Source organism: Artibeus jamaicensis, unplaced genomic scaffold (assembly GCF_021234435.1).
Source record: "Artibeus jamaicensis isolate MK-2021 breed Jamaican fruit bat unplaced genomic scaffold, CSHL_Jam_final contig_519, whole genome shotgun sequence".
In the NCBI taxonomy this organism is placed as follows: Eukaryota; Metazoa; Chordata; class Mammalia; order Chiroptera; family Phyllostomidae; genus Artibeus; species Artibeus jamaicensis.
The window spans coordinates 21,707,582-21,730,667 of record NW_026521871.1 but is presented as its reverse complement, the minus strand read 5'-3'; the positions used below and the strand labels follow the sequence as shown (position 1 = coordinate 21,730,667).

Below are 23,086 nucleotides of genomic sequence, written 5' to 3'. Positions count from 1 at the left end.
TAAAGGGGGAGAGGAGTGTGTCAATTGGTGCCATTTTGTATTGTCATTTTTTTTTAAGATTTTATTTATTTATCTTTAGAGGGGAAGGAGAGAGGGAGAGAAACATCAATGTATGGTTGCCTTTCATGCGTCCCCTGCTGGGAACTGGCCTGCAGGGAACCAGCCTGCAACCCAGGCATGTGCCCTGACTGGGAATTGAACTGCAATTCTCTGGTTTGCAGACCTGTGCTTAATCCACTGAGCTATACTAGCCAGGGCTTGTATTGTCATTTTGACATAAATTTGTTTTCAATTTCATGTTAAAATGGGCCTATCATTCCCACTCTGTGAAGTCACATGTGAAATGACACTGTGGAATGCAATCAGCAAATTCTGAAACAAAACTAAAGGACAAAGGGTGTGATTTAACCCTCCCCCCCAAAAAAAAATTACAAGGGAGAAATTTTCATCAAGACTGCAGGGTAGGCAAATGCTGTGCTCACCTTCCCCCAGTGCATCAAAATTTACAACTAAACTGCAGAACACCCCCTCCGGAAACAGCCTGAAGAGACCCTAAACAGAAGTCCCATATAATTAAGGATATTCCGAAGCCACATTGACCCTGGTAGGAGGTTTGCAGATGCTAAAGAGGCAGGGCCCATACTCATGGTATAGCAGTTAAGAAACCGTGGTGGTGGGATATCTGGGCTGCAGTGCCCCCCGCCAGGGAGGGAGGGGTCCCAGTGCCAGGAAGACAAATCCCCGACACTTCTGGCTGTGGAAGCCAGTAGCGATTTTGGCTGCTTGCTGGAGTCCCAGATGCTCCCCTTGAGGGGCTGGTGCAGGAATTTCCTCACTGGCAGACTCACTTGCTCGGAGATCCAGTGTTGGGGCAGGAGCTTGCAAACCACTAGGGACATCAGGGAGGAACTGCGTTCTCTGCCTTCATAGTGAGGGCTGGAGATGCTGCGTTCTCCCGGACGGAAGTGTGGGCAGAAGCCATTTGTTTTTTCATTGACCCTCCCCCACCCAGCTTGCACGCCTATCAATAATTCCTTTAAATATAATGGTTTAAGTGCTCCAATCAAAAGACCAGCCTATCAACATACAAGTGAATATAGAAAAGACAGTACATGTATACAGTATATGAAATATTATTCAGTCATAAAAATGAATGAAATTTTGCCATTGTGACAACATGGATGGACCTAGAGGGTGTTATGCTAAGTGACATAAGCAGAGAAAGAAAACTTCCATATAATTTTACTTATACATGGAACCTAAAATCCCAAATAAATGAACAAACAAAACAAAAAGAAATTCATAGATACAGAAAGCATTTTGATGGTTGCCAGATGGGAGTGGAGTTCGGGGGGAAAAGGGAGGGGATTAAGATGTACAAACTGGCAGTTATAAAAAGTCACGTGCACATAAAATACAGCCTAGGGAATACAGTCAATAATACTGTAATATTGATGTGTGGGTTAGATGGGTACAGGTCTTAACAGGGTGATCACTCTAAAAGTTGTATGTTTCATCGCTGTGTTGTACATTTGAAACAAATAATAGTGTCAACTATAATCTTCAAAATTATTAAAACATAAATCAGCCCTGGTTGGTATGGCTCAACAGATTGCGTGCCAGCCTCTGAACCAAAGGGTCACTGGTTCGATTCCCAGTCAGGGCACATGCCTAGGTTGTGGACCAGGTTCCCAGCAGGGGATGTACAAGAAGCAACCACACACTGATGTTTCTCTCCCTTTCTTTCTCCCTCCCTTCCCCTCGCTCTAAAAAAATAAATAAATAAAATCTTAAGAATAAAATAGAAACAAATTAAAACATTTTTAAGTAAAAAAAAAATTATTTAATCTCCTGATTCTAAAGCATAACCTTCACTTACTCTCCATTGCTTATGTAGAGGCGCTTTCTTACCGCCAAGCTGTTGTTCAACCGAAAAGAGGAAAGTGATGGAAACTTCTAACCAAGCAGACTTGGGCGAAGTCGGCCGGAGAGTCTGTTGTGAGAGTGACCACTGCCAGAGGAAAGTAGTAGCGGCTTGAGAATCCAGCGCCGTCGTGCTACGCCCACGGGTGAGCGGGACCCACGGCCTGTTCCCAAATTAGTAACACCTTGGTCGTGATCAGAATTTTAGCTGAGAAATGTTTGTTGAGTGTGCAAGGCCCTTTAAGAAGCTAAACAAAGTCACGAGACCTTCACAGGGCTGTCCTAGCTCCCAAACTCGGGCGGCTCCAGGTTCTTGGTTTTTACTGAGTTTGGACTATAGACACCACAGTCCTCTGCCTCCCTCACACCACGGAACCCCAGTTCCTCACATCTAAGTGTGCTTTCCTGCTTTGATGTGCTGTCGCCGTTTTCTGGTGTGGCAGGCAGCCTCCTGGTTCTCATGCTGAGTCCCTTCTCTTGAGTGAGGGTTGGGAACCGCCCTGCCTAGTTTCAGAAGCTGTAACCCCCCATGGCTAAGGCTGAGTAAGAGACCTTGGGACCGTAAGCCACTAAGGAGACAAATCTTATCTTCCTGGTAGGGGTGCTGCCTCTCCTTTTACTTCACCCTGCCTGGCCCTGGGTGGATGACTGGTTAGTCAAGGACGGGTAAGATTCCTCCTCACGAGAGGGATGGTCAGACAGGTATGGTCATGAAGGGGACCTTGGGGAAAAGGGGTGATGGACCCTCGCCCCTCGGCTTTGATATAGCCTGAATCCTCATTCTGTCTGGGAGAACTCTCCTAATCTCTTGGCTGCCTTACTTCCTCTGCCTGACTTAAGCCTGAAACAATGCTTGAGGGTGGTGCAGCTCTGGGCAGGAACAGGCGGTGCCCTGGGCAATTAGGCCTAAGGAGGATCGCATAAAATCCTGTGAAACCTGCTTTGCTAATACCCTCAGTGTAGATGATAAGGGTTTAAGCATGAATTGAGTTCGTTCCCCAAAGTTTTATGGCCCTTTAGCTATCTGACCCTGACTCAGAAAAAGCCCCCATTGTTCTTTGAATGTCATCTATCGTTTGATCTTTACTTCCTAACAATGAGGAATGAGGACCTTCCTTGAAATAACACTCCCAGAAAAGCAGTAAAAGCCTGTCCAGGCAGGGGTCAGGGCCCTCTCTCTCACTCAGAGTGTGGCCATGCTGTCCCTTTTCCCCACAGGACTTCTGTTGTCCTTGTGAATTTGTTCACTGCATCCACCACACCTTGGGCACTGCTGGTTGGAGTCCTCATCAAGTGAGGACTGTGACTCACTGCTAACAAACAGACTGGTAAACGGGAGAACGTCATTTGAGATTTACAAAAGGCTCCGGCTTCCATCTTGCTCTCTGATGGAAGCCACCGGTCATGTTGGGGGCTGACCTAGGGAGAGGCCCATGTGCCAAGGAACTGAGGGAGGACTTTGATCAACAGCCAGGTAGGAACTGAGGCCTTCAATCCAACAAACCACAAGGAACTGAATCCTGCCCAAAACCACCTGAGTGATTCTGGAACGCCTGTCAAGCCTTGAGTGGACTGCCACCCCAGCCAGCATCGTGGTCACAATGTAAGAGGCCGAGCCAGAGGGCCCGGGGAAGGCCAGATCCGGAATCCTGACCAACAGGAACTGTGAGATAACAGACGCCTGTCTCGAGCTGCTGTGTTTGGAGGTAACTTTTTACACAGCAATGGAGAACCAGTTCACCTGGGACAAATGAGGCATCACCACGTTACCGCCTGAGCACTGTCCAGCAGTTCCCTTGGGCAAGTTACTTAAACTGCAAGGGCTTTCTTCCCTTCCCTTCGTGGTTTTCTTTTTGGAAAGTGGAGGGTCTAAAGCTCCACTTTCTAAAAGAAAAACCTGGAGCGCAATGTAAAAATGGAAACCAAAGAGCCTAACCTCGTGGGTTAAGATGTCTGTCTGAAGGCACCTGCTCACAAAAAACAGCTTGACATGCACACAACGTAGAAAATGGGATCGAATTTCCTTACACAAAACATTTTTAATGAGTAAAAAGAAAGGACACCTTCAAAATCAGGTAAAAACCATGTCTTTCTTTTAATTGACTACTTAATTCACATTTCCTCCTTGGCTGCTACTTTGGTAAGAAGTAGGTCCCGCCTCTCAAGAACACTGCATCTGGACAGGCTGAGACAGAGCCAGTGTGAACACAGAGCCCCAAACCAGGGCCTTTGGAAGAAGAAGAACAGCAAAACCCAGCTTCTTCTTTGTCTAGAAAGGGACTGAATCAGAGGGTCTAAAGCTCCACTTTCTAAAAAGAAAAACCTGGAGCGCAATGTAAAAATGGAAACCAAAATGTATCAGCAATGAAGCACAGCAGCCTCCTCATATTCCAAGGTAAAGGTGGTTTCTGAGGAATAAGTATCTGATTACCTGGCTTCTTGTGTTAGGAATGGCCCCCTTCCAGCATTTTTAAAGGAAGATGTTTCTGTTTCTATTTCATTTCCAAACAGGTATAAAGTCTACTAAAAAAAAAAAAAAAAAAGAAAATGAATCAGAATAAATCAGCTCACTCATAAGAGACACTCCTAGATAATGATTTTGGTTGCTGAGAATAGTCAGCATATTATTTCAAAGTGGCAAAATCTGAGGTTATCTGAGGAAGAGAATTCAAAAGAGGCAGCTACATTCACTGGTAAAATCACATGAGACACACATACATATAACCCCATTTTTTTTCAGTGTATATGTCAAGAGGCCAAGACCCCTGATTATCAAAATAAGTTACTTTTGTATTACAGTGCACAGAACAATAGAGAAAAAGACACTTTCTTGGAGAATGACTGAAAGGCATTTTGCTAAAGGTCCGTATCACTCTACGGTGCAAGGCCCGGAGCCCGGTGGGGCAGCGCGGCCTTCATTAGCTTGACCCTTCCTTTTCTTTGGTTGCAGTGACCTCGGTGGGAGCTGTCTCCTCCGAATGTTCTCCTGGCTTCTTCTTTTCCTCCTCTTCCTCCTCTTCCTCGTCTTGGGGATAGAGGTCCGGGTACTTCTGCATGCATTCCTGCATGGCCCGGAACTGGCTTACACAGTCTGATCCCTTGACATCCTCTGTGCTGTAGTGAAAGCAGGAAAAGGCTGACTTGAATTGTTCCCCACAGGGGCCACTGGCCATGCCCCCAAGGCACGGGCAGTTCCAGTTAATGTCTCCACTTGGCAGGATCAATCCTGGAATAGGAAGATGGGCGAGGAAAACGTGAGAGATGCTCTTTAATGCTGAAAGAAAAGCAAAACCAAGTCCAGCTTCCATGGGCCACTTGAGAGGTGAACAGTGTGAACTGCTGCCTGGCAGGCACCTGCCTGTGGACCCACCTCTTAGATTGGGCTTGGATGCCTGGAACAAAGCCAGCCTTCCTGGCTCAACTGGAAAGAAGCCCCCACTGGCGACTGTCTCCACATGCAACACCGATCTATATTCTAAGCCGCCTCCCAGGGCTCTGACTGTGTCTTAAGAACTATAGGCTGGAATCCATTTAGTCCAAAGTAGAAGCCATCACTTGGATGGTTAATGAGAACCTTTTTAAAGCCCAGACACTTGAAGAAGCTGAGGTACTGCCCTGGCCGGCGTGGCTCCATTGGTTAGAGCACTGTCTCATACACCAAAATGTTGGCCATTCGATTCCTGGTCAGGGCACATACCTAGGGTGCAGGTTCGATTCCTGATCAGGGCGTATATGGAAGGCAATCAATAGATGTTTCTCTCCCCCCCCCTTCCTTTTTCTTTCTCTCTAAAATCAATAAACATATTTTAAAAAAGCAGCAGCAGCTGAGGTATCCACCTCCTCCTTCCAAACTCTGCTGCCCGCCTGCTCCTCAAGCCCCTCTTGCTCTGCAGCTGCTCTCAGAAGCCACCCAGTGTAAAGACGGGTGAGAACGAGGAGGCCGGTCCTTCTGCGCTGCCGAGGATGATGTCTGAGACATGTCTGCAAGGAAATGGCTAGTGGCATACAGTGCTGTGGTTCCATTCTTATAAAAATGAAAATTTGGACCGAGGCTAACCATATCAACCCAAGTGCTACATTGTACATATGTGTGAGGGAGGGGCTAGGGTTTCAGATGGGTTTTCATTTCGGTATTATATAGGCCCCTAACTTTCGAATTTTATGCTTTTTCTTATCTTTGAATTTTGTCCACATCCATATATTATTTCCCGGTTTTCTAAAATGCTTTTAAGATGATGGCTCATGTTTAGTTTTGCGGCAGACATGGACGGAATATGATGCATACAGAATTCTCTTACATACGTTGACCACAGAGACTGAGCACATTCTTTAAGAAAGACCCTTAAGTGCCCAGTGAAATTACACTTGATTGTTCACTGCTGGGAAATATGTACGTCTGGCATTCTGAGCTAACATCCAAAGTCCTAGGCCTGGGCTGAACCCTGTCTCTTCATTCCGGCCTAGCAAGCTTCAGTGATGGACAAATCCGCTGGTGCAGTCACTCACTCCTGAGACGGGCTGACAGTGGAGACGGCAGTGGGAACCAGCAGGCAGTTCCCCACCGGTGCTGCTGACCGCTGCAATGCACGTTCTCGTGCATCCTTGTACGTGGTAAATCATGTATTCCTTCTGCAGTGGGTATTACTAATCCCAGTTTACAAATGAGGTTTCTGGGGTTCAGTGGGGTCCAGGCTGGGACTATAGCCAGGACCCTTACCATTCCCAGAGCCCATTTGCTCCACATCTCACCAACTCTCCCAACTTCACAACCCATCTCTGTGCTGGAAGCATTTACAAATGCTGCCCCCTGGAGGCCTGACACTGCCAATACACCTGTACAGTTTCCGAATACATCCGTACAAACACTTTCCGAAAGAAATAACACTATAATGCTAATATTCAAAAGTAATAGTTCAGATCTGCAGGAGTCCTTGTACCACTATCTATCAGAGAAAGGTGAGTGAGAAAGTAGTAGTTCCTCACAGAGAACACTATGAAGCCAACCTGCACTTGAGGGACACAATGTAAAACACAATGATGGTAGCTGCAAACAATGAAGCTCAGATGCAGAGTCTTAAAACCAGTAATTTTGCAACTGAGAGTTCAGAACCTAGGTCCCAGAGATCTGTTTAATATGCTTTCACTATAATTCCTCACAAGAAGGGGCTGCAAAGGCAATTGCCCATAAAGTCTAAGCAGATATAGTGTACATGACAGAAGCAGGCAGGAGAAAAATCAAGAGGAATGATAGTGACTGGCAGGAAATGGAGGGAAAGGCACAGCCTCAAGGCAAACACATTCAGTTTCTATAAAAATAGGACGGGGCAGACAAAATGAGAAATGACTTGTCCAGCAGGCCTTAGTCTCAATCCATTAAAGAAATGGGCTTAGCTAATATGGACTTAAAGACTGGCAAAGGACTAAAATTTACACGTGATTTACTTTTCTTTCAAGAGTGTTGACTGCAGGTCACTCCTGTTGCTGTCCTTCAGAGGAATCCAACACTTTGTACAATGCCTGAACTTCCTACTATTCTCCAAAGGGGGCTACACGTGCCTCTGAGCTTTATTTTAATCCCTACAAGCAGTAGACAGTGTCCTACTTAAGAATATACACTTTAGCCCTGGCTGGTGTGACTCAGTGGATTGAGCACCAGCCTGTGAACCAGGTCACTGGTTTGATTCCCAACAGGGCACACGCCTGGCTTGTGGGCCAGGTCTCCAGGTTGTAAGAGGCAGCTGATCAAATGTATCTCTTGCACATCAATGTTTCCCTCCCTTCCTGCCTAAAATAATAAATAAAATCTTAAAAAAAAAAACAACAACGAATCTACACTTTAGTAAGCATTTGAAGAATTTCAACCAGGAGCCCATATTCTACAGGCAGCTCCTACAAGGTGTTTGAACCACATTAATCACCAATGGGCACCAGAAGGCTTTTTAGTTATTATCATGGATGTCAGAAATGGCTTTAGATTATTGGTGAAGGGAGTACGGTTTAGACAACATATGGATTATTTATGAACACTGCATATATGCAGCCACCTTACACAGGCTGGGGTACATCCTAGTGAGGCCAACAGTCCAAAGCCTTTGCAGTGGTGCCCCAGGTCCAGGTGACTGTTAACTGAGTTGTGTGGAACAGTTCTGACTAGGTTAGCTGAATCCTGCTGCTAGAAGGCTGTCCCTCTATCTGAACTGAGTGCTTTTCCTGCAAGGTGCTTGCTGGAGAACTCCAAGGAGAAGGCACCTCACAGAACAAGGTGTGTGGCTCTTAGGTGCCTGTGTACTGACAGCCTGCAATGTGGCAGAATTACGTCTCGTGACTTGACTGAACTGAGGATGCCTGTTACCTCACCTGGAACTGCCCAATTCCACGGACACCCCCTCCGAAACTTAATGACTGGGAAGCATCCAACCAGCAGCTTAAGCCAATGCAAAAATTCAGAAGAAAAAGAGGCAGAAGACTTCAGTAAGGAGAACCTCTTAGGTACCAGCCGAATGGCCAGGGAAGTATATCAGAATGAGGGCCTCAGAACAGCCCCTTACACCTCTGAGGGAGACAAACTCACTGTCCTGAAAGATGGCCCATGGCTGAGATGCACAACTGAAAACCCAGCCTCGTCCAGGACAAAATGGGGAAAAAATGTGAATGTTGAACTTTTCTCCCAGTTCATGTCTGTGGGGGTCCCTGGGAGGCCCCATGTCACTCACCATGCTCCTCGTAAGGATCATTGGGATCATCGGCCACCAGCTCGGCAGTGCTTGGAGTTTCATGGTCTTCTTTGGTCACAAATATGATTCGATCCTTCCCTAGTGTTTAGAGGGCAGAGGAAGACACCTTTCACTCAAAATCAGTGAATCAGCCCTAAAGACAAAATGGTAAGACAAGCCAAGTTTGAAGACTGTCCCAAGGGAAATCCCAAAGTGAGGTGACCATCAAACTGCCCCCTCTGGGCTGAATCCCTGACTCCGCATGATGCACGGGTTAGCAGCTGCTTTCACTGAGTACCTGTGGCTGGAACGAAAGCTCCACCAAGGTCTTGGGTGAGGAGGATGACAGCACACTCTGCCCACCATATGTATCCTCCACACGGGAGATGAGATGCCCAGCCCTACCCAATGCAGCTGCTTTTAGTCCCAAATTTGCTGACATTCCAGCGGTGCAATGAGTCTGTCTTCCTTACATCGAGAAAGGAGCAGTCCTTTTCAGAGACCTCAGAGGGCAGGTGCGAGCTTCACGCTTACTCTCCACTGTGCTCCAGACAGCCAGTGTGTGTTGGAGGGGATTTCACACGTTTGGTGCTCTGGGTTTTATGGCTGCCGCCCAGGGTACAACCCTTGATGGCCTGGCTCTGGTGGCTGAGGACGCTTGTATTCTGGTGTCCCACAGGGCCGTGGCAAGCAAAGAGATGGTTCCTGGCAGGCAGCCATCCCCATGAAACTGTACCGACAGTGGACTAAGGTAATCATCTCCCACCCAGAGTTTTTCTGTTAAGGAGGTCTTTGCTTGTTTAGATTTTGGTGTGAGGCGCAGACTTCAGGTCTGGCAGACATCTAGTGGCTTATGGAACTGCTCTCCAGAACTGTAGGCTGGGAGGCCAAATTGGTGTTCTCCCTCTGTCATACTCCAGCTTCCTGGTATCACCTAAAAAAGAGCTTATACACTTGTCTGCAGTCCCGATTTTTGTGACTGCCACCCAAGGGACACCTCCAGATTGCCCAGTTTTAGTAACCAGTGGGATATATGCTTGTAGTCCCACAAGACTGCAGAGATTTACAAACTTTTAATAGTTGATGCCTTAGCCTGGCTGGTGTGTCTCGATGGATTGAGTGCCAGCTTGTGAACCAAAGAGTCATCGGTTTCATTCCCAGTCAGGGCACACGTCTGGGTTGCGGGCTAAGTCCCCAGTAGGGGGCACACAAGAGGCAAACACACATTTATGTTACCTTCTCTCCCTCCCTTCCCTCTCTAAAATGAATAAATAAAACCTTTTAAAAAAGTCAGAAATAGACTTCCGGCCAAGATGCAGGCATAGGTGGAACACTGTGCCCCCTCGCACAACCAAGTTTAAAGACAACAAAGTTTTACTAACAAAAACTCAACCAAAACACAGAAAATTGAACTGTACAGAAGTCTTACAACAACGAACCATTCAGCCAGACAGGTAAGAGAGGCGGAGTCACCGGCTGTGGAAGCAGGTTGGGCAGGAAAAGGTGGCCAGACCAATCCAGGCGCGCAGGCGGCGGTGGACAGATCTCAGGTGTGGGGTGGCAACAAGTGGACCCAGTGGGGGCGCAAGGCAGCTGGCTGACCATGGTCAGACATTCACACACAGATAAACCAGGCAGAGGAGCAAGCAGTGAGACAGACAGCGCAAACCAGGGCCCCGGAGCCAGGAAATAAAGTCTAAAAGCACCAACTGGAAAAACTTTGGGGGTCGAGGTGCCCAGAGAAGCTCCCAGGCTTACAGAGAGTTCGTTGGAGAGACTCACAGGGTCCTGGAGGGTGCACAAGCACACACACCCAGGAACCAGCACTAGAAGGACCCAATTTGCTTGCAGAAAGCAGTAGAGGGGACCAAAATCCAAGAGAGAGCAGAACAAACGCCTTTGCCCCTCTCTGACCTGCACACAGCATCACAACCCAGCAACTGGGTCACCCTGCCCTGGTGAACACCTAAGACTCTGCCCCTCACTACTTGACAGGCACAAACAGACCAAAACATTATGGCTGAAGAAGAACAGCTCAAAGTCCCAGAGCCAATACTTCTAAGTGACCAAGAGATAGCCAACCTATCAGATGCACAGTTCAAAACACTGGTGATCAGGATGCTCACAGAACTGGTTGATTTTAGTTACAAATTAGAGGAGCAAATGAAGGCTAAACTAAGTGAAATGAAGGGAAATGCACAGGGAACCAACAGTGATGGGAAGGAAACTGCGACTCAAATCAATGGAGTGGACCAGAAGGAAGGAAAAAAAAAAATGACCAAACAGAAAAGAATGAAGAAACAAGAATTCAAAAAAATGAGGAGAGGCTTAGGAACCTCCAGGAACTCTTTAAATGTTCCAACATCCGAATTATAGGGGTACCAGAGGGGGAAGAGGAACAGCCACAAGTGGAAAACTTATTTGAACAAATAATGAAGGAGAACTTCCCCAATTTGGCAAAGGAAATAGACTTCCAGGAAGTCCAGGAAGCTCAGAGTCCCAAAGGTGGACCCAAGAAGGATCACACCAAGGCACATCATAGTTACATTAGCCAAGATTAAAATGAAGGAGAGAATCCTAGAAGCAGCAAGAGATAAGGAAACAATTACCTACAAAGGAGTTCCCATCAGACTGTCAGCTGATTTCTCAAAAAAGACCTTCATTCAAGATTGAACCTACATTCAAGATTGCTCTATCCAGCAAAGCTTTCATTTAGAATGGCAGGGCAGATAAAATGCTTCTCAGATAAGTTCAAGTTGAAGGAGTTCATCATCACTAAGCCCTTATTATATGAAATGTTAAAGGGACTTATCTAAGAAAAAGATAAACATGTATACTAAAATGACAGCAAACTCACAATTACTAACAACCACAGCTAAAATAAAAACAAAGGAAACGACTAGAACAGGAACAGAACCATAGAAATGGAGATCACATGGAAGGTTAGCAACAGGGGAATAGGAGGAGAAGGGGGGGAAGGTACAGAGAATAAGTAGCGTAGACGGCAGGCAGAAAATAAACAGGGAGGACAAGAATAGTATGGGAAATGTAAAAGCTAAAGAACTTAAGACACAAGGACATGAACTAAAGGGGGGTAATGTGGGTGAGGGGGTGTGCAGGGTGGAGGTGAATGAAGGGGGGAATGGGACAACTGTAATAACATAATCAATAAAGTATATAAAAAAACCCCTACTGAAAAACAAAAGTCCAGGACCAGGCAGCTTTGCTGGTACATTCTACAAAACATTCAAAGAAGAAATACTGGAAGAGGAGGGAACTCTTCCAAACTTATTTTATGAGGCCAGCATTACCCTGATCCCAAAACCAGACAAGGATGCCATGAGAAAAGAAAATTACAGGCAGCATCCCTGATGAACAGAGATGTAAAAATCCTCAGCAAAATATGAGTAGACCAAATTCAACAATATATTAAAAGGGCCATATACCATGATCAAATGAAATTCACTCCAGGGGCGGGAGGGTCACCAACACCTGCAAATCAGTCAAAGTGATTCGCCACATTAACAAACTGAAGAATAAAAATCACACGATCATTTCAATCGGTGTAGAAAAAGCATCTCACAAAATTTAACAACCATTTATGCTACAAACTCTCCACAAATCAGACATAGGGGGAGCATATCTCAACACAGTACGGGCCGTATTTGGCAAGTCCACAGCAATCACAGTCGGTGGTGAAGCTGAAAAGTGGCCCCCTAAGATCAGAAACAATACAAAGATGCTCACTCTTGCCACTTTTATTCAACATAGTATTGGAAGTCATAGCTGGAGCAGATAGGCAAGAAAAAGAAATAAAAGGCAACCAAATTGGAAAGAAAAAAAAACTGTCTCTATTTGCAGCTGACATATTATAATACAGAAAACCCTCAAAACTCCATCAAAAAGTTGTTAGATCTAATGAATACAGTAAAATTTCAGGATACAAAATCGATATACAAAATCTGTTGAGTTTCCATAAACTAATGATGAATTATCAGAAAGAGAAATTAAGAAAACAATCCCATTTACAACTGCATCAAAAAGAATAAAATACCCAGGAATAAATTTAACCAAGGAGGTAAAAACCCTGTATATCAAAAACTACAAGACATCAATGACAGAAATTGAAGATACAAATAAATGGAAAGGATTCCATGCTCATAGATTAGAAGACTATTGTTAAAATGTCCATACTAACCAAGGAAATCTACACATTCGGGGGAATCCCTATCAAAATTCCAATGGCATTTTTCATGTATGAAATAGAAATAGAACAACATGTATGGAACCGTGAAAAACCCTGAATAACCAAAGCTACTGGAGAGAGAACAAAGCCAAAGGCACCATGCTCCAATTTTAAACTATATTAAGAAAGGCAAAATAATTAAAACGTATTGCACTGGCATAAAATCAGACACATGAATCAGCGGAACAGAAGAGTCCAGAATGAAACCCAGGCGCACCCGGCTGACGAAGTTACACGGAGGAGTGGAGGGTACCAATACAAGGGGAAAGCACAGCCTCTTCGCCCCGTGCTGTTGGGGCAACTGGACAGCCACAACGGAAAGAATGAAGCTGGACCACTGCCTTACAACACACACAAAATTAAGCCAAAATGAATTAAGGACTTGAACATAAGAACCCAAATCACCAAACTCTAAAAGAAAACAGGCAGTAAGCTCCTTGACATAGGTCTTGGCCATGATTTTTTAAATTTGACACAGCAACAAAAGCAACAAAAGCAACTGTAAACATGTGGGACCACATCAAACTAAAAGGCTTCTGCTGGAAAAAGAAAACATCAACAAAATGAAAGGCAACCTGCAGAAGGGAGAAAATATTTGCAAATCATGTATCTGACAAGGGGCTAATATGCAAAATATGTCAATGTGATATACCAATAGCATAAAAAAGTCTGATAAAAAATGGGGAGATCTAAATATACATTTTTCCAAGAAAGATATAAAGATGGTTACCTAGTATATGAAAAGATATTCTACATCATTAACCATCAGGGAGATGCAATCAAACCACAATGAGATATCACCTCATACCTGGCAGAATGGCTATTGCTAAAGAGACTAGAAATAACAGGTGTTGATGAGGATATGAAGATAAGGGACCCTTGTGCACTGCTGGTGGGAATAGAAACTGGTACAGCCACTACTGAGAACAGTACAGTGATGTCCTGGCTGGCGTGGCTCAGCTGTTTGGAGCGTCGTCCTGTAAACTGAAAGGTCTAGGGTTCTACTCTCAGTCAGGGCATGTAGGAGAGGCAACCACTTAATGCTTCTGTCTCACACTGATGTTTCTTTCCCTCCCCTTTCCTTCCCCCCTCTCTCTAAAATCAATAAGCATGTCCTCGGTGAAGGTTAAAAAAACAGCATGAAGGTTTCTCAAAAAATTAAAATAAAACTATCCTATGATCTAGCAATTCCACTTCTGGGTTATTTATTCATGGAAAACAAAAACACTACTTGAAAAGATGTATGCTATGCTTGTTGTACTATTTATAAAAGCAAAGGTATGGAAATAACCTAAGTATCTATTGTTGATGAATGAATGAAGAAATTGTAGTGTATATGCAATGGAATATTATTCACCCCTAAAAACGAAACCTTGCCATTTGCAACAACATGGATGGGCCTTGAGAGCATATGCTGAGGTAAGATGGAGAAAGACAAATGTTGTATGTGGAATCTAAAACAAAAAAAAGCTTATAGATACAGAGAGCAGATTTGTGGTTGCCAGGGGGAGATGGGGGTGAAAGAAATGAAGTACTTGTGTGTGTGTGTTTAACTGAATTAAAAAAAAAAAAAAGATGACTTGCTTGCAGCTCCCCAGGGATCCCCACAGGGCTCAAAACGCACGAGTGGCCTGAGCAGGAGTGAGCACTGTGCGGGGGCGACGTGCACCCCGGCAGCCGCTCCGCTGATGCAGCCACTTCGTGTGTCCAAGAAGCTGTCCTGCGGGAAAACACCCGTCACCTGCCTCCGAGAGGCGGGAGTCTGACAGTGCCCCTTGTCAAGACTTCCTCTAGGCATCCTGGGCTCCTAATGGTGGCTGGGAGAAGGGATCAAGATGGTGGGGGACACTGTGGAAGTTCCTCAGAGTCCATGAGGCCTCGGGGGCAATTTTCCAACAAGTGGATGTGGGGGAGAAGAAGTTATTTCACCAAAGTGCTGGTGTCATTAACTTCTACAGCTTGTTATTTTTAGAATAATAGGCTGGGCAGCAGGGCCAGGACTGATGTCCTCCAAAGACCAGCACCAGGAAGGCAGTGCAGCCAGGGTGAGCGCCTACAGCCCCACATACCAGGCTGCCAGAGGGTCCGGGGCCTCCAGGAAAGCAAGGTGGTGGGAACCAAATGCATTTTATATGAGGAGATTCTCCTCATGGGAGGCAGGGGAAATGGAATCAGCACTGAATGAACCAGGATGGGTGTATTCCATGGCTTGCTTCATCTAACCTTACAGTGACCCTATAAAGTTTTATCACCTTCATTTTACACAGCATAAAAAGCAAGGCCCAGAGTGGTGACTCAAAATCAACCCACTGGAAATACAAGCGGGCACTTCGCCCACTGGACTCCCTTCTGGATTCTCCCCTACACCTTCGCTTCCTAAACTTTGGGGCCATCAGCTTACTGCACAGCAGGTATCTGTGTGATACTCCCACTGTGGGTGGGAGCACCTTCTCCTTGACACCACACATGCTGCAGGGTCATCAGTGTCCCCTGCAGTCCCTGGAGGGCTTCCCCTCTCTGGGTCCTGTGTGTCAGCTAGCTCCTGCCATCTGGTCATTGCTCTCACAGGAGACAGCAGGAGGCCCATTTTCAGGTGGTGAGCCTGAGGCTCTGGAGAGAGGCTGGCTCACACAGGGCTGGAATCTGAACCCAGCTCGGGGACCGCAAAGGCGATCTATGGTGATCCTCCCCACACCCCCATACTGCCCCTACCACACACACACCCACACACAGAAACAATAATGATGGCTTGACACAGAGTACTTAGCATGACTAGGACACTATTGTGTACTCTGGGCAGGAATAAATGGTCCGTGTAATACATACTGACCCAATCCCTGACCAAGCAGCTTAGAATTAAGTCAATGAATGTGTGCTGAGTGCATCAACAGAAGGTTCCTTCCAAGTTGTTGGTACCTACCTGGAGGGGGGAAAGACGCATTCATGCTACAGCCCTGCTAACCACCCTCTCTGACCAGGAGATGTGGGATGACGGGGCTCTCTTCTAGAAGGGGCTGGGAGATGCCTGGCATTTCAGGCTTCTCCAGGCACCATCCAAATGTGCCCTTGGACAGGGCCTCAGTTAGTAGCCTGGAGGGAATTAGCTGCTGGGGCAGCAGAGGCCAGGCCTGCAGAAGTGTGGCTGAGAGCTGCTAGTATTTTCTCTTATTATTTATACTTTCCCCTGCTTTGTGTTTAAGATAGCTCAGTCACAGGTGTGGCTAAGGGAAACCAAGGAAAAAATGCTGGACTCATGCTTGGGCTGCCGTATTGAAGGAAAAAGCTTGTGGAATGTGGGGGTGACAGTAAAAAACAGAGAGACGCCTCCAGTGACAAGGACAGTTGAGGGGCAGAGAGAAGTCACTTTGGTGCCCCGGGCCCTTCCTGCACCGGGCAGCAGTAATGACAGGTGCCCGCCAGCATGCACAGGGCCTGGACCTCCAGCGCATCTGAGGGTTCCACATCCGGAGCTGGACCCCAGGCAGCACGTTTTACCTCAGGGAAGACTGCTTTTCCCATGCAGCCTGGGCAAGGAATTGGGCCAGGCAGCCAGGGCACGTCTGAGTAACCAGTGACCTTGGTGATCCAAGGTCAGTTTCAGAAAACTTGAAAGCAACCTGCAAAAATGCTGGATGCTAAGCAGAGTCAGCCGACTGGGAAGTTCTCAGTGCAGCTTGGAGGGCTGTTGACCAGGATCTACCAGTGATGAGGCCCAAAGGCCTGGCCTCACCCTAAATTAAATCAAGCTCTCTGGCATGTTCACATTGCTCACTGGCTTCACAGGTAGCTGTGATACACGGCCAGGTGTGGGAATCATGGGCCGAGCACAATCCCACCTAGAATGGTCCAGGCCCCTCCCAGAGCTGAGTCCTCTTAAGTACATTCCTGGACATCCCTCTTAAGAGAGATTATACTTGATGGGCAATGTGACGTTGTGATTTATAGTAAGAATATACATATTTCCAGGTCTTCACTTCCTGGAATGTTTAAAAGTGAAGACAAGGCCCTGACTGCTGTGGCTCTGTTGGTTGGGTGATGTTCCCCAAAGCAAAAAGTCACTGGTTCGATTCCTGGTCAGGGCATGTGCCTAGGTTGTGGGTTTGGTCCCTGGTTGGGGGCGTGTATGAGAGGCAACCAATTGATGTTTCTTTCTCACACTGATGTCTCTTTCTCTCTCTTTCTCCCTCCCTCCCCTCTCTCAAATAAATAAATAAATAACTTTTTTAAAAACCCCTCCAAAAAAAAAAAAAGAATAGAAAGACAATGCTTATCTACTCTTAACAGACCTAACTGTGAGGGAAAGAACTAGTCCTAAGAATGCCAGATAGTGGGTTAATCAGGCACCTTCTTCAGGTCTCAGAAGAACAGGTCCCCCACCAGCTCAGCCTCCCTACCATGATAAACAAAGAAAGTGAAACAAATGGCTCCAATGACAGGATTAAATGGCCAAGAAAAGAGACAATCAGAGGCTAGAGCTGTCAATCAAGTTTTAGAAGAGGAAAGGCTGACAGAAGAGTGCCCTCTGGACTTCCGGCCAAGATGGAGGCATAGGTGGAAACACTGTGCCTCCTTGCACAACCAAGTTTAAAGACAACAAAGTTTTACTAACAAAAACTCAACCAAAACACAGAAAACTGAACTATACAAAAGTCCGACAACAACGAACCATTCATCCAGACAGGTAAGAGGGGCGGAGTCAGCAGCTGATGGAGCAGGGTTGAGCAGGAAAAGGTGGCCAGACAGACACAGGAGCGCAGGCGGTGGTTGGCGGATCCCAGGTGTGGGGTGGCAACGGGTGGACCCAGTGGGGGTGCAAGGCAGCTGGCTGACCACGGTCACACATTCACACACAGATAAACCAGGCAGAGGAGCCAGCAGTGAGACAGACAGTGCAAACCAGGGCCCCAGAGCCAGGAAATAAAGCCTAAAAGCACTAACTGGAAAAACTTTCGGGGTTGAGGTGCCGGGAGAGGCTCCCAGGCTCACAGAGTTTGTTGGAGAGACCCACAGGGTCCTGGAGGGTGCACAGGCCCACATGCCCGGGAACCAGCACCAGAAAGGCTCAATTTACTTGTGGGAAGCAGCAGAGAGGACCAAAATCTGAGAGAGAGCAGAATGCCATTGTCCCTCTCTGACGCTGCCCCCACATACAGTGTCACAGCCCAGTGACTTGGGTCACCCCACCCAACACTCCGCTAGTGAACACCTAACGCTCTGCTCCCCATACCTAACAGGCACAAACAGACTAAAACATTACGGCTTAAGAAGAACAGCTCAAAGCCCCAGAGCCAATACTTCTAAGTGACCAAGAGATAGCCAACCTATCAGATGCATAGTTCAAAACACTGCTGATCAGGATGCTCACAGAACTGGTTGATTTTAGTTACAAATTAGAGGAGCAAATGAAGGCTAAACTAAGTGAAATGAAGGGAAATGCATAGGAAACCAATAGTGATGGGAAGGAAACTGGGACTCAAATCAATGGAGTGGACCAGAAGGAAGGAAAAAAAATGACCAAATAGAAAAGAATGAAGAAACAAGAATTCAAAAAAAATGCCCTGGCTGGTGTAGCTCAGTGGATTGGGCGCAGGCCTGCGAACGAGAGGATTATGGATTGCTTCCCAGTCGGGGCACATACCTGGGCTGTAGGCCAGTTCCCAGCAGGGAATGCACTAGAGGCAACCATACATTGATGTTTCTCTCCCACTCTCTTTCTCCTCTAAAAAAAAATAAGTACATAAAATCTTAAAAAAAAAAAAAGTTAACAAATGTGTTTCTAAAAATAAAATAAATAAAAAAAAAAGAATTCAAAAAATGAGGAGAGGCTTAGGAACCTCCAGGAAATCTTTAAACGTTCCAACATCTGAATTATAGGGGTACCAGAAGGGGAAGAGGAACAGCCACAAGAGGAAAACTTATTTGAACAAATAATAAAGGAGAACTTCCCCAATCTGGCAAAGGAAATAGACTTCCAGGAAGTCTAGGAAGCTCAGAGAGTCCCAAAGAAGTTGGACCCAAGAAGGAACACACCAAGGCACATCATAATTCCATTAGCCAAGATTAAAATGAAGGAGAGAATCCTAGAAGCAGCAAGAGATAAGGGGAGCCCTCATTATATGAAATGTTAAAGAGACTTATCTAAGAAAAAGAAGATAAAAAAAGATGAACAGTGAAAGGACAGCAAACTCACAGTTATTAACAACCACACCTAAAACAAAAGCAAACTAAGAGGACAGCTAGATCAGGAGCAGAACCATAGAAATGAAGATCTCATGCAGGGTTAGCAACAGGTGAGTGGGAGAAGGAGAAGGGGGGAGAAGGTACAGAGAATAAGTAGCATAGACGGTAGATAGAAAATAGATAGGGGGGAGGGCAAGAATAGTATGGGAAATATAGAATCTAAAGAACTTGAGACACGTGGACATAAACTAAAGGGGGGGAATGGTGGGGGAGGGGTTATGCAGGGTGGAGGGGAATGAAGGGGGGAATGGACAACTGTAATGGCAAATCAATAAAATATATTTTAAAAAGAAAAGAAGAGTGCCCTCTGACACAATGAATGGAGAATGCTGAACCCAAAGAACTCAAGGAGGGCAACTCAGCTAGATCAGCCCCATCCCAGGACCTTGCTAAGGGGGCAACTCCAAGGCCCCAGGGATCCCTCTGAAAGACTCTGGAGTGGGGCTGACAACAGATGGACTGACTGAGCAGCTGGATACCAAGACACCCCCAATTCTGAAGTTTTACTCTCTGTGCAGCCATCCTCTTCTCCTGTCTTCTCTCACACCGTCATCCTCAAATCAGGTTGGCTCTAGCCTCAGATACGTCTAGAAGGATCTGCATCCCTCACGCGACCCCATCTTCCACTATTTGCTCCCACTGTCCCAGCACCTTCTTACAGCTACTTGAACGTGCCGAGCACAGGCCGTTCTCTCCTCCAGCAGCACTCTCCCTCAGCTGCCTCTGCACCAGCTGCTCGGGCGCCTCCTTCCTTGACCGCTCAGCATCTCCCTCACTCTGCTTTATTTTTCTCCAAAGCACTTCTCACCTAACATGTTATGTATTTATTTACTGCTCATCTCCCTCACTGAAATGTCAGCTCCTCAGGGACAAGGGTTTGCCTTTTTCATTCATTGCAGTATCCCCAGAGCCCGGAACAGTGCCCAGAACCCAGTGGATAATCAATATCTGTTGAAAAAGTGAGTGGAGCAACTGAACTCTGGATGAGGACATGCAACAGAGGGGTAGGAAGATGGAATGATTATCACGATTAAGCGTGGTAGAGAACACTGTTGGATGGATGGCCTCATTTTTCCCCCAGAAAGGGGTACATGAATGTGCATGGAATCATTACCCATCAAAATCTCTGAGCACATCCAACCCAGGAGTGTCCACCGTGCCATGAGGGCAGATTTTGCCACTTACACTCACTAATGATATACACGGTGGATGGCATGTCAGAGGTGCTCAATAAATGTTTGTTGACTGAATAAGAGAGAGCAGGCTCAGCATCAGATAAAGAGGAAACTAAAGGAACAACAGTGAAGCGCTGACATAGAAAAGTGTGGGTAGCCAAGGCCAAGGAGCAAGGCTGAGCCCTGCTGTGGAATGCCTTGAATGCTGGAGCTAAAGCCTTTGGTCTGAGGCTGGGTGATGGTTGGATGAACCCCTGAGGTAAATTTGCACAGGCAAGTGATTCAATTGGAACAGAGTTCAGGTATGTATGTATGTTTAGTCAGACAAAGATTTCAGCACCCATTAGACCAGGCTGTAGGCTAGATCCTGGGAATATGGCCCATCTAGTTCTCTTAGTTCTGTGGGAGAGGACAGACAAGAAATGTGATGACAAAAATAAACCAAGTGGCCCTGGCCAGGTAGCTCAGTTGGTTATGGCATCATCCTGATACCCCAAGGTTGTGGGTTTGATCTCCAGTCAGGGCTCATACAAGCAACAACCAATGTGAAGGAACAATGGAATTAGGAATGAGGCAAAGGATGTATCATGATTTTTTAAAATTTTACTAAGATTATTATCTTAAACTTGAAAATGTTTGAAATACTTTTATCTCCCAAGTCCAATAAATATCATACTCTGATAAGTACAAATAGCAAGTTAAAAAAAAAAGAAGCAACCAATGAATGCATAAACAAGTGGAATAACAACTTGATGTTTCTCCCTCTTTCTCTCAAATCAATAAATAAAACTTTAAAAAATAAACAAGGTACTGCCAGAAAATTTAGGATATGAAAGACACCAAAGGAGAGGACGACCTCTCTGAGGTGACATGTGAGCTGAATCTTCACAGCTAAGGGGCCAGCCACGGGAAAAGCTGAAGGATGCACCAGGCAAAGGGAAGAGCCAGGAGTTCAGTGTGACTGAGCAATGCCAGAGTGGTGAGAGATCAGGATGGAGCCAGGTCAGGCAGGAGCTGGATTATTATATAAGCCCTTCCTTACATGGCAAGGGGTTTGTGATCATTTTTCTAAGTCCCGTGAGAAACATAAAAAAAATTGGGTAGAAAAACAAAAAGTTGGGGACTTAGGGGACAGTGGGTATGGATAAGATGAAAACTAGGGAAGGTCTGAAAGTGAACACTTTCAATTCTCATCCCTAAACTGAGAGAAAGATCTTTGAACCAGGAAAAGATCAAGATCCACGCCTTGTTGGAAAATGGGGCTGCCTCTCCCAGAGAACATGCAGCACCTAGAAATCCTCAAGGGCAAGGAAGGAGTCTTATTTATCTGCACAGCCTCATTATACCCAAAAGGCTTGAATTTACTTGCTAAATGACAAAGTAAATTAGAGACTCAGAGAAAGAAAATTAAAAACAAGAGACTTACTGACTGACAAAGTGGAGAGGGCAGAAGACTTTTATCCATAGCACAATTAAGTATTAATCAACATAAACGGTACTCATTAGCACCTAATTAAGTATTGTGGCTTTATGACCCAGGAAAGAAAGAAGAAATCTTCAAAGCAAGATTGGGTGGAAGGAAAAAGCTTAGCATTTTAGACTAAGCTGTTTCCCTAACTTGATGTATGACCTTGGCTTGGTCATTTTCTCTGGGCTTCAGATTGCCGGAATTAAATTGAGGAAGCTGGACTATTCAGCCAAGAATTTCTTAGGTGCTTTCTCTGGGACACAGAAAGTTCTTCAAGAATATCTGCTGAATGAATTAAGACCAACTACTTTTAACTTCTCATTTTACAAGTTTGGAAACGGAGGCCTGGAAGTTTCTGAACTGAGCCCAATTTGGGGGGGGGGGGGCGGTGTCTTCCCAAAGAGGGCTACCTGGAATCCACTGGGCACCAGATTGGATAGTGCAGTTCTGGAATCAGACTGCTAGGGCTCAAACCCCAGCTCCACGACTTACCTGATCGTGTGGCTTTAGCCAACTCACTCTGAGTCTTAAGCGGGGCTTGACTTACAAGGTCTCTGCGAGATCAATGAGAAGCCCTGTAAAGCTCCTTGAAGAGTGCCTGATAGAGGCAGCTGGGGCTCAATAAATGTTCTTTTTGTTGGTACTTCTACCGCTCTAGCACAAAGCCTAACCAGAGTGGCAACCTTTCAGGAGTTACAGGGCGCGTGCAAATCGTAACACGTGGTGTGCGGGAAAAGCGACGGTAATAATTAGAGTCAATAAATTCCAAATTGCGAGCCAGAGGAAACGTGCTCAGTGCTACCTTTACCGGCTCCGGTCTAGTTTATAAACTTTACCAGGAGCTGGTTCCTCTGAGGCTCGGGTTCGAGCCTCACCATGACCTTAGACCAGCCTCCTCTCTCTCAGTCTGTTTTCTCATCTGCAAAACGGGGCTGGCAACCCTGCCGCCCAGCCGGCTCCAAAGGCCCCAAGGAAGGTATGCCGGGCCGCCTCGGGTTGCCCACACTTGCACTGGGGCCCCCGACTGCCCGAGTCTGCAGGGGCAGCAGAGACCCACTAGAGGCCCGCGTAGGCCGGTCTCCATAGCAGCTCACCTCCCCTACCTTCCTGCCGGCAGTAGGACATGGCCGCAGCCCAGGGCTCAGACTTCGCAGTGGTAGCAGGGCAGCGGCGGCGGCTCCACGCCGTGACCTCTCCTCTGGCAGGGCGGAAGGCTCCGAGGCCCGCGCGAACCCGCCCCCTCCAGGCCTGTCCGCCGCGCGCCTGCCTCAGCGCCTTCCCACCTCCAGCCGGGGGAACCCCCTCAGCAGAGAACTACATT

The 23,086-nt window shown here is 46.4% G+C and overlaps 1 protein-coding gene across 2 annotated transcripts; it reads right to left on the bottom strand.

Annotated features, from left to right (window-relative positions):
* Positions 1 to 1,225: 1,225 nt before the first annotated feature.
* Positions 1,226 to 23,061, bottom strand: CHCHD4 (coiled-coil-helix-coiled-coil-helix domain containing 4). 2 transcript variants are annotated; one of them, XM_037139372.2, is made up of 3 exons: positions 22,860 to 23,061; positions 8,637 to 8,735; positions 1,226 to 5,149 (listed from the first exon to the last, which is right to left on the bottom strand). In XM_037139372.2, exons 1-3 carry the CDS (start codon positions 22,888 to 22,890, stop codon positions 4,842 to 4,844), a joined length of 438 nt encoding a protein of 145 aa, XP_036995267.2. In that variant the 5' UTR covers positions 22,891 to 23,061; the 3' UTR covers positions 1,226 to 4,841. The 2 variants fall into 2 exon arrangements, with proteins under 2 accessions (XP_036995267.2, XP_036995268.2); XM_037139373.2 differs by having other exon boundaries at positions 22,869 to 23,061.
* Positions 23,062 to 23,086: the final 25 nt, after the last annotated feature.

Coding starts and splice junctions, on each gene's coding strand:
- CHCHD4 (XM_037139372.2), bottom strand. CDS start 22,890: ATGTCCTACTGCCGGCAGGAAGGTAGGGGAG. Junction 8,736..22,859: donor CCGGCAGGAAGGTAGGGGAG/GTGAGCTGCTAT, acceptor TCTAAACACTAG/GGAAGGATCGAATCATATTT. Junction 5,150..8,636: donor TGATCCTTACGAGGAGCATG/GTGAGTGACATG, acceptor TTCCTATTCCAG/GATTGATCCTGCCAAGTGGA.